Source organism: Gossypium hirsutum, chromosome A09 (genome assembly GCF_007990345.1).
Source record: "Gossypium hirsutum isolate 1008001.06 chromosome A09, Gossypium_hirsutum_v2.1, whole genome shotgun sequence".
Classification (NCBI taxonomy): domain Eukaryota; kingdom Viridiplantae; phylum Streptophyta; class Magnoliopsida; order Malvales; family Malvaceae; genus Gossypium; species Gossypium hirsutum.
In genome coordinates, this window is record NC_053432.1 from 63,558,019 (window position 1) to 63,573,412 (window position 15,394).

Below are 15,394 nucleotides of genomic sequence, written 5' to 3' on the forward strand. Positions count from 1 at the left end.
ACGATTCGATAGTGCTAGTAACGCTACGGGGAACCCGTTCCCTAACCATACCGAAGGGAATGTGAGCACAGTGGGGAAAGAGGATGAATGGAAGGTCAGAAGATATGTTTCAGAAATAAGGACGCCTCTGCAGAAAATCTGGGAGGTATTGGTTAAGAAAGGATTGCTCTGTCACTCTGATAGAATTTTTGGAGAAGAAGGTCAAAGTTTTTGCAATTTTCATGGGATTGTTGGGCATGACATTCAGTCATGTGAGGACTTTAAAAGGTTACTTCAAGACCGGATGGATAATAAGGAGATCAAGGTCCTTAGAGGGAAGATGCCAACGAAAGAGAAGTATGCGTCTCTGATAGCCAATCATCAAGGCCCCCTTATAGTGCTGATCAACCGTTGGTAATTTATTACGACGCGATGAGAGAGCCATTGAAACCACAGATGGTAATTGAAGTACCATCTCCTTTCCCGTATAAGGACAACAAAACAGTACCGTGGAGATATGATGTTAATATCGTTACACCGGAAGTTGAAAAGTCCAAAGCCATAACTGAAGATGTTGGGGAGGTAGGTCATTTTACTCGAAGTGGACGATGCTATTCTAAAGAAGTTCAACCGGTAAAGAAAAGTAGCGACTCGAAGCAAAAAGGGAAAGCAGTGATGCACGAAGTCGAAGTCGAGCAAGAAATTCCACCCGTGCAAGAAACTAAAAATCCTGTGAATGAGGAAGAAGCTCAAGAATTCTTGAAATTTATTAAGCACAACGAATATAGTGTGGTGGAACAATTGAGCAAGCAGCCAGCACGAATCTCAGTTCTATCTCTACTGTTAAATTCAGAGCCACACCGGAATGCTTTATTGAATGTGTTAAATCAAGCTTACGTGGCCAACAACATATTTGTCGAAAAGCTTGATAGGTGGGTAAACAATCTGAATGCGGACAACTTCATCTCTTTTAGTGATGATGAGATACCGCTAAATGGTAGAGGTTCGGTGAAAGCGCTGCATATCACGACCCGCTGCAAAGGCTACATAATACCGAACGTACTCATCGATAATGGGTCAGCGTTAAATGTTATCCATTGGCTACGCTTTCCAGAATACCGATAGATTTGTCCTACTTAAAGCCCTGTCATTCCATGGTAAGGGCATTCGACGGGACGAGGCGCGAAGTCATGGAAAATATTGAAATCCCTTTGGAAGTGGGCTCTTACATCTATGAGGTCGAATTCCAAGTCATGGACATTACACCCTCTTATAACTGCCTTTTGGGAAGACCTTGGATCCATTCTGCTGGAGCAGTCCCATCATCCCTCCATCAAAAGTTGAAATTTATCATGGATGGCTGTTTGGTCACAGTCGAGGGCGAAGAAGACATTGTCGCATCTATCTCTGCTGATGCGCCATACCTGGAAGTAAGCAAGGACGTAGTGGAATGTTCCTTTCGATCCCTTGAATTCGTCAATGCCACTTTCATCGCTGAGGGAAACAGAATTTCGATGCCAAAACTATCGAGAAATACCAGAATGGGTGCCAAGTTGACCGTAGGAAGGGGAGCTCGTGCGAGAAGAGGTTTAGGGAGACATCTGCAATGAATAGTTAGGGCTTTAAAGCCAGTGCACCACAAGGCCCGATACGGTTTGGGGTTCCAGCCTGACATGCGCCAAAGAAGAAGACAGTGGAAGAAGGATCAAGAGAGAAGAATTGCAAGAATTTTGGGCCGAGAACCAGAATGGGAACCAATAGAGTACCCTCCTTTGTCAAAAACATTTACATCTGCGGGAATGATGTACCCTGGACAAGATGATCCACGAAACATGCTGGGGTTAATTGAAAGGGATTTTCAGAATGTCAGTATAAATGTCATTGACAAAGAAGCTGGTGCAAGTAAAGATGTCTCGAGGATATGCCCTTGCCCTCCTGGTTTCATGTTGAACAATTGGACTGCTGAGGAGCTTCTTGTAGTTTATAAGTCTTCAGAGTAATGCTAAACATTAACCTTCTATTGTGTCCTTAGATATAATAGAATTCTTTTGTAAGAGCTTGCATTCGCTCTTTATCATTTAAATGAATATCAATGAAGATGCATTTTGTCACGATTTTTCGTATTATCACTAATTTCATTATCATTTTCTCATTTCATAGCCTATCCTTACATTTGCCTCATTGCCATGACATAACATTTTGTTTGTTGTTTCCAATACTTGGATGTCCCCCTATAGCTTCCTTTTCCATTCAACTTTCAGGTGCTCAGATATTGACGACATGAATAAGCCCGTTACGAATTTTGAAATTGATTTTGAGAAGGCTGTTTGCTTAGGAGAATTTGAAGCCGAAGAAAATGCTGAAGATTATGTCTCGTCTCCTGAATTGTTAAGAATGGTGGAACAAGAGGATAAACAGATTCTGCCTCATGAAGAATTTGTGGAAACAATAAATTTGGGCACTGAAGAGAGGAAACAAGAAGTGAAGATTGGGACTTCTATTTCAGAAAGTACCAGGCATAGTTTGATCACTTTACTCCGCGAATACAAAGATGTTTTCGCATGGTCATACCAGGACATGCCAGGGCTAGATGAAGATTTAGTGGTCCATAAGCTCCCATTAAAGCCAGAATGCAAGCCCATCCAGCAAAAATTAAGACGGATGAGGCCTGAAATGCTGTTGAAAATAAAAGAGGAAGTCAAGAAGCAATTTGACGCTGGCTTCCTACAAGCCTCCAAATATCCAGAATGGGTGGCTAACATAGTCCCGGTACCAAAGAAAGATGGAAAAGTACGAATGTGTGTGGATTACCGTGACCTGAATCGAGCAAGCCCAAAAGATAATTTTCCCTTGCCACATATTGACACGTTGGTGGACAACACAGCAAAACATTCATTGTTTTCTTTCATGGATGGATTCTCGGGGTATAATCAGATCAAGATGGCCCCTGAGGATATGGAGAAAACTACCTTCATAACAATGTGGGGAATGTTCTGCTACAAGGTGATGCCATTCGGGTTAAAGAATGCTGGGGCAACATATCAGAGGGCTATGGTGACGTTATTCCATGACATGATGCATAAAGAAATAGAGGTCTACGTCGATGATATGATTGCTAAATCTCGAGGAGAAGAAGAGCATGTAATGAACCTCAAGAAGTTGTTCGAAAGGCTGAGAAAGTTTCAGCTAAAGCTTAATCCAGCCAAATGTACATTCGGGGCTACCTCGGGAAAGTTGCTAGGCTTCATTGTCAGTGAAAGAGGTATCGAAGTTGATCCAGATAAAATAAAAGCCATCCAAGAATTACCACCTCCGCGCACGCAGAAGGAAGTTAGAGGATTTTTAGGGAGATTAAACTACATTGCCCGATTTATCGCTCAACTTACCAACCAATGCGACCCAATCTTTCGGCTTCTTCGAAAACATAACCCGAGAGAATGGAACGAGGAATGCCAAGTGGCCTTTGATAAGATAAAACAATAATTGTCCAGTCCTCCAGTGCTAGTACCGCCAACTCCTGGAAGACCATTGATTTTGTATTTGACTGTGTTCGAAAGTTCAATGGGTTGCATACTGGGGCAACACGACGAGTTAGGAAAGAAAGAAAAAGCGATCTACTACCTCAGCAAAAAGTTCACTGAATATGAGGCAAAATATTCGTCCATTGAGAAATATTGTTGCGCTCTGGTTTGGGTAGCTCGGAGACTCAGACAATATATGTTGTATCACACGACATGGCTAATTTCAAAGCTGGACCCAATAAAATACATGATGGAATCGCCGGCACTATTAGGAAGAATGGCGCGATGGCAGATCCTCCTTTCGGAATATGACATTGCCTATGTAAATCAGAAGTCGATAAAAGGGAGCGCAATAGCTGACTTCTTAGCAACTCGAACGACAGAGGAATATGAGTCTTTAAGATTCGATTTCCCAGACGAAGACTTAATGTATATCACAGAAATAGAATCCGAGTCATCAAAAGAGAAGTCATGGAAGATGTGCTTTGATGGTGCGTCAAATGCTCTAGGGCATGGAATTGGAGTAATCCTGGTATCACCAGACAGGAATCATTATCCGTTCACCGCAAGACTAAACTTCTTCTGTACCAATAATATCGCAGAATATGAGGCCTGTATCATTGGGCTTCGTGCAGCTATCGAACGAAACATCAAGATCTTGGAGGTGTACGGGGACTCAGCCCTAGTGATCTACCAAATCCGTGGAGAGTGGGAAGTGAGGGACTCAAAATTGATTAAGTACAGCGATTTAGTGGCTGGATTGATCAAGGAATTCAAAGAAATAACTTTTCATTACTTCCCACGAGAAGAGAACCAACTGGCTGATGCCCTGGCCACTTTGGCTTCAATGTTCAAAGCAAGTAAAGAAGCAGAAATAATGCCCCTCAAAATGAGCATATACGAGGTCCCTGCACACTGCTGTAGCATTGAAAAAGAAGCAGACGGACGTCCATGGTTCCATGATATCTTAGAATATATCAAGAATCAAAGATATCCCGAACAAGCAAATGAGAACGACAAAAGAACAATCAGAAGAATGGCAACGAGATTTGTTCTTGATGGGGATATCCTATACAAGAGAGGGAAAGATCAGTTGCTCTTGAGATGTGTGGATGATGTTGAAGCTAGGAAAATACTTGAGGAAGTCCATGAGGGAATTTTCGGAACGCATGCCAATGGTCTCTATATGGCCAGAAAGATCATGAGACTCGGTTATTATTGGTTGACGATGGAAAGTGACTGCGTCAATTTTGCAAGAAAATGCCACAAATGTCAAATCTACGGCGACAAAATTCATGTAGCCCATTCGCCCCTTCATGTCATGACTTCTCCGTGGCCTTTTTCTATGTGGGGCATGGATGTTATAGGGCCAATTTCTCCAAAAGCATCAAATAGACATCGATTCATTTTTGTGGTTATCGATTACTTCACAAAATGGATAGAAGCTGCTTCGTTTGCCAATGTGACGAGGACTGCAGTTTGCAAGTTTTTGAAAAAGGAAATCATTTGCCGGTATGGTTTGCCTGAAAGAATCATTTCAGATAATGCCACGAATCTGAACAATAAGATGATGAAAGAAGTGTGCGAGCAGTTCCAAATAAAGCATCATAATTCCTCGCCCTATCGCCCAAAGATGAACAGGGCTGTTGAAGCAGCTAACAAGAACATTAAGAGGATCATTGGGAAAATGACTGAGATATATAAAGATTAGCACGAGAAATTTCCATTTGCTCTGTTTTCATATCGCACATCTGTGCGAATATCTACGGGAGCAACTCCTTTCTCTCTAGTCTATGGAATGGAAGCTGTGCTACCTATCGAGGTTGAGATCCCCTCTCTGCGAGTATTGATGGAATCAAAGTTAGAAGAAGCAGAATGGGCTCGAGCTCGATATGATCAGTTGAACCTCATTGAAGAAAAATGTCTAAGGGCAATTTGTCACGGGCAAATGTACCAAAAGAGAATTATCGCAGCCCATGACAAGAAGGTACGACCAAGAGAATTCCATGAAGGAGAACTCGTGCTGAGAAAGATTCTCCCAATACAAAAAGACCTGCGAGGAAAATGGGCACCAAATTGGGAAGGACCATACGTTGTAAAAAAGGCATTCTCAGGCGGAGCTTTGATCCTTACCGAGATGGATGGGAAGGAGCTACCGAATCCAGTGAACTCAGATGCAGTGAAGAAATATTATGCTTAAGATGAAAACCCGAAAAAGGCATCTTAATAATAAAATAAAAAAAAAGATCAGGGCGAAAACCCGAAAAGGACGTCTTGATTAGTACAAAAGATTAGGATGAAAACCCGAGAGGGCGTCCTAATGAAACAAACCTGGCAGTCGAACGATAGGTCAAGTAGTGAGGCTACAGTAATTGAAGTATGTCTGAAAGCTCGAAATCTTCTACGCAAGGAGCCAGACTCTAAAAGATTCTTGATTGAGGAACGTGAAGAGTTCATGTGTTGAATATCTAGAGCATTTGTATCCGTTGAATACGATCCTTTCTTTCTTGTTGACATTTTTTACTCTCATTATTCAACTTGCTTTGTTTGCCACATTTGAAAAAAAGGAATATGAGATACCAGTTTTGTCCCTACATAACCATTGTTCGTGCATCTCATTAGGTGTTTGTTTACATGATAAATGGTGAAATGACATACTTTGAACAAAAGAAATGTTGAGTATTACCCAGATAAGAATTTGATAAGTGCAAGATCTTCAAAGCAAGAACAAAGTTTAACTAGGGGCAAAAGGGTGATATCTGAGAAACGTCGATTACTCGTAAAGCTCGAAGACAGGTATGAGGCTTGAAGAGAAGGTCGAGAATCAAAGCAATGAACGCAGATCCTCAACAATCGTGGCGAAAAGGACATACGACCAATATGCTTAAGGAGCACTGCATAATCATGTAGGCATAAAGGCATTTAAGACAAACATGTGCATATCATGATGACATCATGCATGGCATATACAGGTAATCCAGTAAAGCAAGAAATCTTGAATGAGAGTCGCACTGAATCAAAGGAAAAGATACCCGAGTTCTACCAAAGGACTGGTTTTGGTATTTTGATGTTTTTAATTCATGCTTTCCAAGGAAAATCAACTCATATTGCGAGAGATGAGTTGAGCCTCAAGACACGTTGAGGTATTTTTAATTTTTGTTTTCAAAATCAACTCATATTGTGAGAAGTGAGTTGAGCCTCGGGGCACGCCGAGGTATTTTTAGTTTATGTTTTAAATTGACTCATATTGCGAGAGGTGAGTTAAGCCTTTTAATTTTTGTTTTTCAAAATCAACTCATATTGCTAGAGGTGAGTTGAGCCTCGGGGCACGCTGAGGTATTTTCAATTTTTGTGTTTTAATTTCAACTCATATTGCGAGAGGTGAGTTGAGCCTTTCAATTTATATTTTTCAAAAATCAACTCATATTGCGAGAGGTGGGTTGAACCTTTTAATTTCTACTTTTTCAAAATCAGCTCATATTGCGAGAGGTGAGTTGAGCCTCAGGTCACGCCGAGGTATTTTCAATTTCTATTTTCATTATTATGTTTTTGAAAGAATCAACTCATATTGCGAGAGGTGAGTTGAGCCTCGGGGCATGCTGAGGTATTTTCAATTTCTATTTTCCAATTCCTGTTTTTCAAGAATCAACTCATGTTGCGAGAGGTGAGTTGAGCCTTTCAATTTATATTTTTCAAAAAAATCAACTCATATTGCGAGAGGTGAGTTGAGCCTTTTAATTTCTGTTTTTCAAAAAGCAACTCATATTGTGAGAGTTGAGTTATACCTTTTTGTTTTTTTCAAAAATCAATTCATATTGCGAGAGACGAGTTGAACTCAAGATCACATGCCGAGTCAAGAATAAAGATTGGAGCTAATTGAAGATGTCAGATTTTGTCTCCTGAAGTTACAGTGGAGCTAATTGAAGATGTCAGATTTTGTCTCCTGAAGTTACAGTGGAGCTGATCGAGGATATCAGATCTTGCTTTGCTAGAGTTACAGAGGAGAAGATCGCAAATTTTATCCCACAGAAGCAATAGAAAAGCAGATCAAAGCCGTAGACTTTATTTCTCTGGAGTTACAATAAAGCAGATTGAAGACACAAATCTCATAACCTTGAAGTTACATTGGAGTAGATTGAAGCTACAAGGCATATGTCAGAAGATGTAGTGGATTGAATCTAAAGCTACAAGATGCCGTGGACTGGAAGGAGATTATCTGAACTAGAAGAGCACCAATGAAGTCAAGTCCCAGCAAGACCAGGCAAAATTGGCCTTTCATTATGTCTTTGCTCCATTCCCGTTACACGACAATGAGCAAAGAGGGGCAGCTGTACAGGCCAATTTTGGGCCACCCCCAAAACCCAATAACTAAACCTACTCAAAACCCATACCCATCTCATCCTAAACTAAGCCTAAACAACTAAACCCGAAGCCCAACTACCCCAGCCCAATAACCTAAACTCAACATTCAGAAACCCTAATTCCACTAACCTTAGCCACCTACCCTCCCCCACTTGCCACTTGCGCCGCAGCCTCTCCCACTTGCCCACCAACCTTCTGACACCAGCACTGGCCACCTGCTCCACCGTGCGCATCCCCTGCAAGATGAAAGGAAGCACGCGAACAGTAAATTTAGAAAAAAATAATAATGTAACTAATAGGGCTATATAAAAAGCCGAATGAAACACTGTAAAGGGGGCTAGATTGAGCAGTTTCACAAACAGGAGATAATACATATAACATATCTTCAAATAAAAAAATAGTGATTCTAGATCGAATAACACAAAAAATATAGTAGAGAATCAAAAGCAAGAACAAAAGAATACAGGAACAATACAAGGTGATTGCCATCATTTTCTTTTTTTTTCTTTCGAAATTTTTCTATTTCTTTCTTTTTCCGTTCTTTCATTTTATTTCTCCTCTCTTTTTATACACATATATATATTATAAAAAAAAAAGTTACCTCTTGAACTTCCGCGGTGGCCGGCGACGGTGGCGCACGGCGGAGGAACGGCACATGAAGCTCACCGGAAACCCTAGGACGGAGGGAGGGTTGAGAGAAAGAGAGAGCTTTTTTTTTCAGAAACAAGAAGAAAATGAAGTTTTTTAGAATTTTTTTTTACTTTTATAGATAAAGGAAATGGCGCCGTTTTGATGTGTGGGTTCAGAGGGCCAAAACGACGTCGTTTTGGCCTCTGACCCGAGACCCGACCCAAGGAAGCCTAGGATCCGCGTGTTTTTGGACCAAGGGTCTATTTGCGCCCTTGGTCCTTCCGCTTTTCTGAGACTTTACAATTAAATCTTTTATGTTTCACAATTTGGCCCTATCATTTGCAGCGACTTCCAATTTAGCCCCTAGCAATGCGCATCGTTTTAAAAGATTGGGGTTATTACACTTTTGGCCCCCCGAGGTTACATGCGTGTTCAAGGTGATCCTCTTGTTTGCCTTTATTTTAATTTTGACTCTAAAACTTTGCTATTGATTCTATTTAGTCCTTTTTATTTATTTTCGTTTCTTCATTAAATATTAGTATTATTTTATCATTATTATTATTTTATATATTAATGTATATCGTTTTTATGTATGTATACATGTATATCTATATAATGCTAATTTTAGTTATTTGAAATTTCATGTTATTTTTATTATTATTATAATATCATATTCTTAATAGTGATGCATATTTTAGTGTACAAGTATGCACGTTCTTTTTATATATATATGTAGTATGATCGTACCTATTATTATTCTGTTTATTATTTTCATTATTATAATAGTGTATATTTTGGTTATATATATGTATTATAGTATTTTTGTTATGATACAATGCTTTCGTGTTTTAACATCATTACTATTATAATCATTAACCCTAGTATATGTTTTGTTACGTACGTATATATTATATGTATTTTATATATTATGTATATTATTTTTTTATACACATTCCGTATGTATTAAAATATCCTATTACCCATGTATATATTATTATTACGTTTATTTATTCTTATTATATTTATTATTAGTATGTATATTTTATTCTACATATATATCTTTATACATAATATTATTTTCACATATTGTTATGTTTACTATTATATCTATTATTTTCATTATTATTACTCGTCATTTATTTTAATATTATTATGTAGATATATACTTTTTGACATTGTATTTTCATCTATATTTTGTATATACTTCGAATATTATATAGTATGTTTTCCAATACTATCGTTATTTATATATATATTTTACATATATACTCTTAATTATCCGTGTATGTATATTCGTTGTATTCTCATTGTATTCTCCTGTATGATACTATTGTTACATTTAATATCACGCGCATTGTCATTTTTTTTAAATATCATTGTTGTATGTATTATGTGCCATGATGTGTTCCCAACTATTATCTTTCGTTTTCCGTCCGTTCTTGTATATTTCTCCGTTGTTCATTATTTTAAAATATTTATTCGTGTTTTTATTAATTTCAATATGTAAGGCAATATATCGATTTAACACCATGTCGTCGATTTCATCGCTATGTTGGGTGAACATCAATCGACTCGTGTTAGGACGGTATACCCTTCTCAAAAAAAAGGAAATCAAAAATTGAAAGTTTTCGTCTTTTGAATCGGATCACGATTGAATATTACTTTGAACTCATATTTTGAAAATCAAGACAACACTTGTTTATGAGATACCAATTTTTGGGCGTCGCGAGGGTGCTAATACCTTCCTCGCGCGTAACCGACTCCCGAACCCTAATTTTTCTCTGGCTTTTAACGTAGACCTTAACTCGGCCTTTTCCTCGTTTTTAAAAAGAAATCTAATAGGTGTCCGATCACACCTAGAAAAAAGGATCGGTGGCGACTCCCGGTTTATTTTAAATCAAATTTCAATTTCCAAGTTTTTAATCGCCACAATTAGCAACCGACCCCAAACTAAAATTTTTACGTCGCTACAGATTTGATATAGGATTTCATGTAAGTCGTCCAATGAGGATAGTGACCAATCACCAACGTTAGGGATCGAAAGGTAGCTAATCCTTCCATAGCTAGTGATTAGCAACATCAAGAATCTACACTATTATGTTCAGTGGGAGGCTCAGATACTAATTGTTGATCAGAAAGAAGTAATCAATTAATAAGCTAAATATAAAGACAAGTGACTGCAGAAGTTGGCACTTCTCCAAGCACTACGAAAACACAAAGTAGGCGGGGGACAACAAAGTTTGTTTACACAATTCGGTTTCCCTACGCCTGTAGAGCCTAACTCAGTGAGAAAAACCCACCATCTCCAAACAACTACAATTAGTGATCATAAATTTATCACAGCCCAATATAATTCCTCATTCTTCTACCTTTGAAGACTAGACATCTCGCCACTAAATTCTTCCCCTGAAAACTTAGTCTGTGAAACCACAACACAAAGGTTTTACAATCTTAAATGCACTCTCTCAAAATAATGTTCCTCACTTAAACAGATAAGTACTCTCAATTGTTCAGCGTACATCAACCTATACAAGTCTCTCAATTATATAGAATTTTTCGAGACTTACTAATATAATGAAAATCTATCACAATCTCTATTAAATAACAACTAAGCTAGTTGAATACAATATAATAATAACAAATAAGGTAGACAATAACTATTGGAATATGTCTTCAATGTTTCGATCCAATCCAAATTCGTTGATTTAAGAGATTTGATATACTCGATTTGATATGATCCGATACTCCAAATAAATTTCTCCAAGTGATGATTTTCATTAATGGGCTAGATATAATCCACAATCTAGGCTTAGCCCAAAGATATAATTCAATAAATTGTCAATCTCTTAAATATGAAAATTTGTTATTTGTCGCGGTGGTAAATGAAATGGGCACTTCCTTAGACACATCTCAATCTTTCTATACTTTTCAACAATATTGTTGCTATTGTTGTATGTTGTTCATGTTGTGTAGGTCTAAATTGTTGGTAATCAATTTTTAAATTGAGTATAAGACTCAAAGTTACGACAATACTCAACCATCTTTGTTTTGCTATGTCAAATCAATTCCTACAAATGCAATTTAGATAAATTCTAAAGTAATTAAAATTTCGAAAGTAACCATTTTAAAAGTTTTAAAATTGATCAAGAAAATTTAAATATAATTAAGTTACCTGTCATGTAATTTCCCATTTTATAATTTTATTTCTATTTTTCAACACCAGATTCCTTACTTCAAGAATCTATGATGGTTTACGAACTTTCTTCATGTTAACTCAATAACATTAATAAATAACACATTAAAAAAAAAGGTAAATTTTTAAAAAGAAAGGCCAATGGAATGCTTTCTTTTGTAAATATGGCTACCTACTCCACATAGGTGAGATGAGTCGTGACGATTTTAATAAATATCGTCGAAATGTAAAAAAATTTAATCAACTTTCGAAATTAAATTCACATCCAATTAAATCTTTTTCATTTATTAAAATAATTAATTAAGTTATTTCGTTAGCATTTTCATCATTGATCATGTTGATTATCAACATAAATTAACAGACCAATTAAATGGTGAAATATGATAGCTTCTAATTTAATCTAATTTTTCGATTAAAAAATATAAAAATTAGAAGAAATAAAAAAATATTAAATATAATATTAAATATTAAAAATATTAAAATTAATATAAACTTATTAAAATTATAAAAAATATTATATAAAAACTTATAAATATTATAAAAAAATAAAAAAATCTAATAAATTATAAAAAAATATAAAATTAATAAAACTTATTTAAAATTAAAAAAATGTGTTAGAATTCTTAAAAAATAAATTCTTAAAAAATATTAAAGTTGATATAAACTTATAAAAATTATAAAAAATCATAAATACTTGAACTGAACTGGTTAGCCCGAAATCTGTAAGAATACTAGTCCGAGGAAAGCCATTAGACTAGTTAACCTAAGAACTAGGCGGTTGAATTGATTTTTTATTTTTTAATATTTTTATCAAATCAAAATTTTGTTATCCAACTATTAGCATATGTCAGAATGAAATTCTAACCAAGATTTTCAAAACCGGACCGATGGTTGAACCGATCAGACCATCGATTTGCCAGTTTGACTGATTTGTCTGGTTCAATTAAATAAAACATTAAAAAATAAAAAATAAAAATATCGATTCAACTGTCCCAGATCAACCGGTCTAATGGCTTTCTCTGGACCGATACCCTTGCCAATTTCGATCTAATCGGTCTAACCAACTAATCCGGTGTCGTTCAAATTTTTATGATTCTTTTAAAAGTTTATATCAATTTTAATATGTTTTATGATTTTTTTAGAATTTTAATATGTTTTTATAAAATTTTAAATATTTTATATATGTTTTATTAATTTATATTTTTTTATAATTTATTAGATTCTTTTATATTTTTTATAAAATTTATAAGTTGATATCAATTTTCATCTTTTTAAATATTTAATCATTTTTATATTTTTGATAATTTTTTATTTTAGGATTTTATCCATATTTTTAAGATTTTTTAATAATTTTATGGGAAAAATATTATATTAAACCATAAGCCGTCGCATCACTATTTGATTGGTTTGTCAATTTATTTTAACGATCAATGTGGTCAATGACGAAAACCTTTAATAGAGGGGCTTAATTAATTATTTTAGTTCTTAATTGAATACAAATTTAATACAAGAGCTCAATTGATTATTTTAATTATAGATATGAACTTAATTAGGTGTGATATATATATATATAGGATACCCAATAGGGACTGTTATCAACTAAGAATTTAAACACATTTTTTGTCCAACCACCTCCAAGTGGTTTGAATTACTGCAAAATAATTCAATTTTTTTCTTACAATGACGAGGTGTATACCGGTTAATACATTTAATTTTGCATTTTGTGTGAGCAACTAAAAAGAAAAACAATTTTCACAAAGGACAAAATGGCAACATTAGAACACAAATTAGCCATGTAAAAATGGGAAAAAAACCAGACAAAACAAAACTAGAGTTCTACTTCACATGGTACATTCTCAAAATGTCTGGACCAAGAAAAGTGCAGTTTCACCGAGGGACACACAATTTTTAGAGTACGATGTTTCGACTTCCACATACCTACCTTGAATCGAACCCTCGACTTGTAATGAACGTCAACTTCGATCTCTCCAGATGATTTTTCACCCCTGAGGTCCTTAAACGTCGATGGCGACAGTGCCAAATTTTGAGCCACGAGCTTGGATTCTACTCGAGCTGTGTCCCTATGAGGTTGATGGAAAGGATCGATTGTATCAAACGCGAGAGTTTGATCTTTGTACGACACCACAGACTCCATGGAGTCATAGTAGACGGAAGTTTTGGTATTGGGATTATATGCCATGAGCACAAAATCAAAGGTGGCATTGATATGGTTATTGTTGAGGTTGAAATGTTGGAGTGAACCATTTTCAAGGGTGTAAACCAACCTTTTAGGCCTAATGACTAACCAAGTGATGAGGACAGCTAGACCAACAAGAACAATAAGGGTTAGCAAGCAAACGGCGACACATCTTACCAGGTTAAAATGCTTAACTGGCTGTTGTGTAGCTTGTGCTGTATTACCAGCCATTTTTTTGAGGGACAGTTATGATTTGGATGCTTGCTACCTGTTTTATACAGGATAAAAAGTTGGCGAATATTTTGCCTAATCAACTTCTTCAATATATATACAAAGCCGAAGGGAATTCTGAATGTTTTTTCTTTTTTATTTTCCCTATTGTCTTTGTTCTTTATTGATTCCCTTGGAGGGCTTTAAGGTTTCTTGAATGGAACTCAAGACAGATTCATTTTATGTTCTTTTCTTCTCCTTCAAATGATGCAAGATTCATTGCTGTACTCACTCCTCGCATCTTAGGCCAAGCTAGCTCAAGCCTGTAGCTGGGATAATATCCCAATAAAATTTATATTTAATACACTGCATCATTAAAAATTTTAAAACTAAATTCTCCTAATTTTATTTTTAAGCATTTGTTATCATTTTGTTAACATACATTATAATATATGTATATATATAGCAAACATTAACCCATATATACTAATTTGCTTTTAGACTTTGGACCAACGATGAGTAGAAGAATAAACTTTTATATAAAGCATAAATTTGAAGTCTTAACTGGCTTTACTTGTAAGGTAGAGAGATAATTGTTAAAAAGAAAAAGAAAAAGAAGAAAAAAAATAAATTGCTTATGTGGAGAAGCTTAAGCGATTATCCTTTGGATGGATGTTTACTTTCAGCATGGTACGCTTAATTTTCTTTTTGTCTCACGTTACAGTATTGTAATACCCCAAACCCGGCCTAAAAGTCATGGCCAGATATTGAGGAATTACGTTAACATGTTTAAAATCCTTTGCTTCAATCAAACTAAAAACACGTTTCGAAAATATAAAATTTGGCAAAAACTTTCACAAATGTCTAGAAAAACTTAATTTTGGAAACGCTTAACTTAATCCCAAAATCTGAGTTCAAAATCGTGTTTGAAAATAAGTATTTTGACAAATCATTTCTAGTTTTAAGGAAAATACTTGTTGAAGCCGTTTGTTTATTTACAGAAAAATTTTTTAGGGATTATCTAATTTGCAACGAAAAACTTTTAGAGTTTTAATTTTGAAAACCGAATTTTAAATTTAACTTCTGAGGTTTTGTAGTATCACATTCGCAAATATCAATATCAACGAATTAAACAGAAACCAAAACAAAGCCCAAAAATTAATTACAATTCCCAAAAGACCAAAATAAATTATTACGAAAATCACCATTTTTTTAATTTAACTGATTAAACCATCTAAGCTCCTGCACGTCGTCCGATTCTAATTTACCGATTACCTGAAACGTCAGTAATAAGACAAAGGG

The 15,394-nt window shown here is 35.8% G+C and overlaps 1 protein-coding gene across 1 annotated transcript; it reads right to left on the minus strand.

The window, feature by feature from the left end:
* Positions 1-13,378: 13,378 nt before the first annotated feature.
* LOC107890277 (uncharacterized protein At1g08160) lies at positions 13,379-14,158 on the minus strand. Its single transcript, XM_016814753.2, has one exon. The coding sequence runs from the start codon at positions 14,111-14,113 to the stop codon at positions 13,514-13,516; it is 600 nt and encodes a 199-aa protein (XP_016670242.1). The 5' UTR covers positions 14,114-14,158; the 3' UTR covers positions 13,379-13,513.
* Between the last annotated feature and the right edge of the window lie 1,236 nt (positions 14,159-15,394).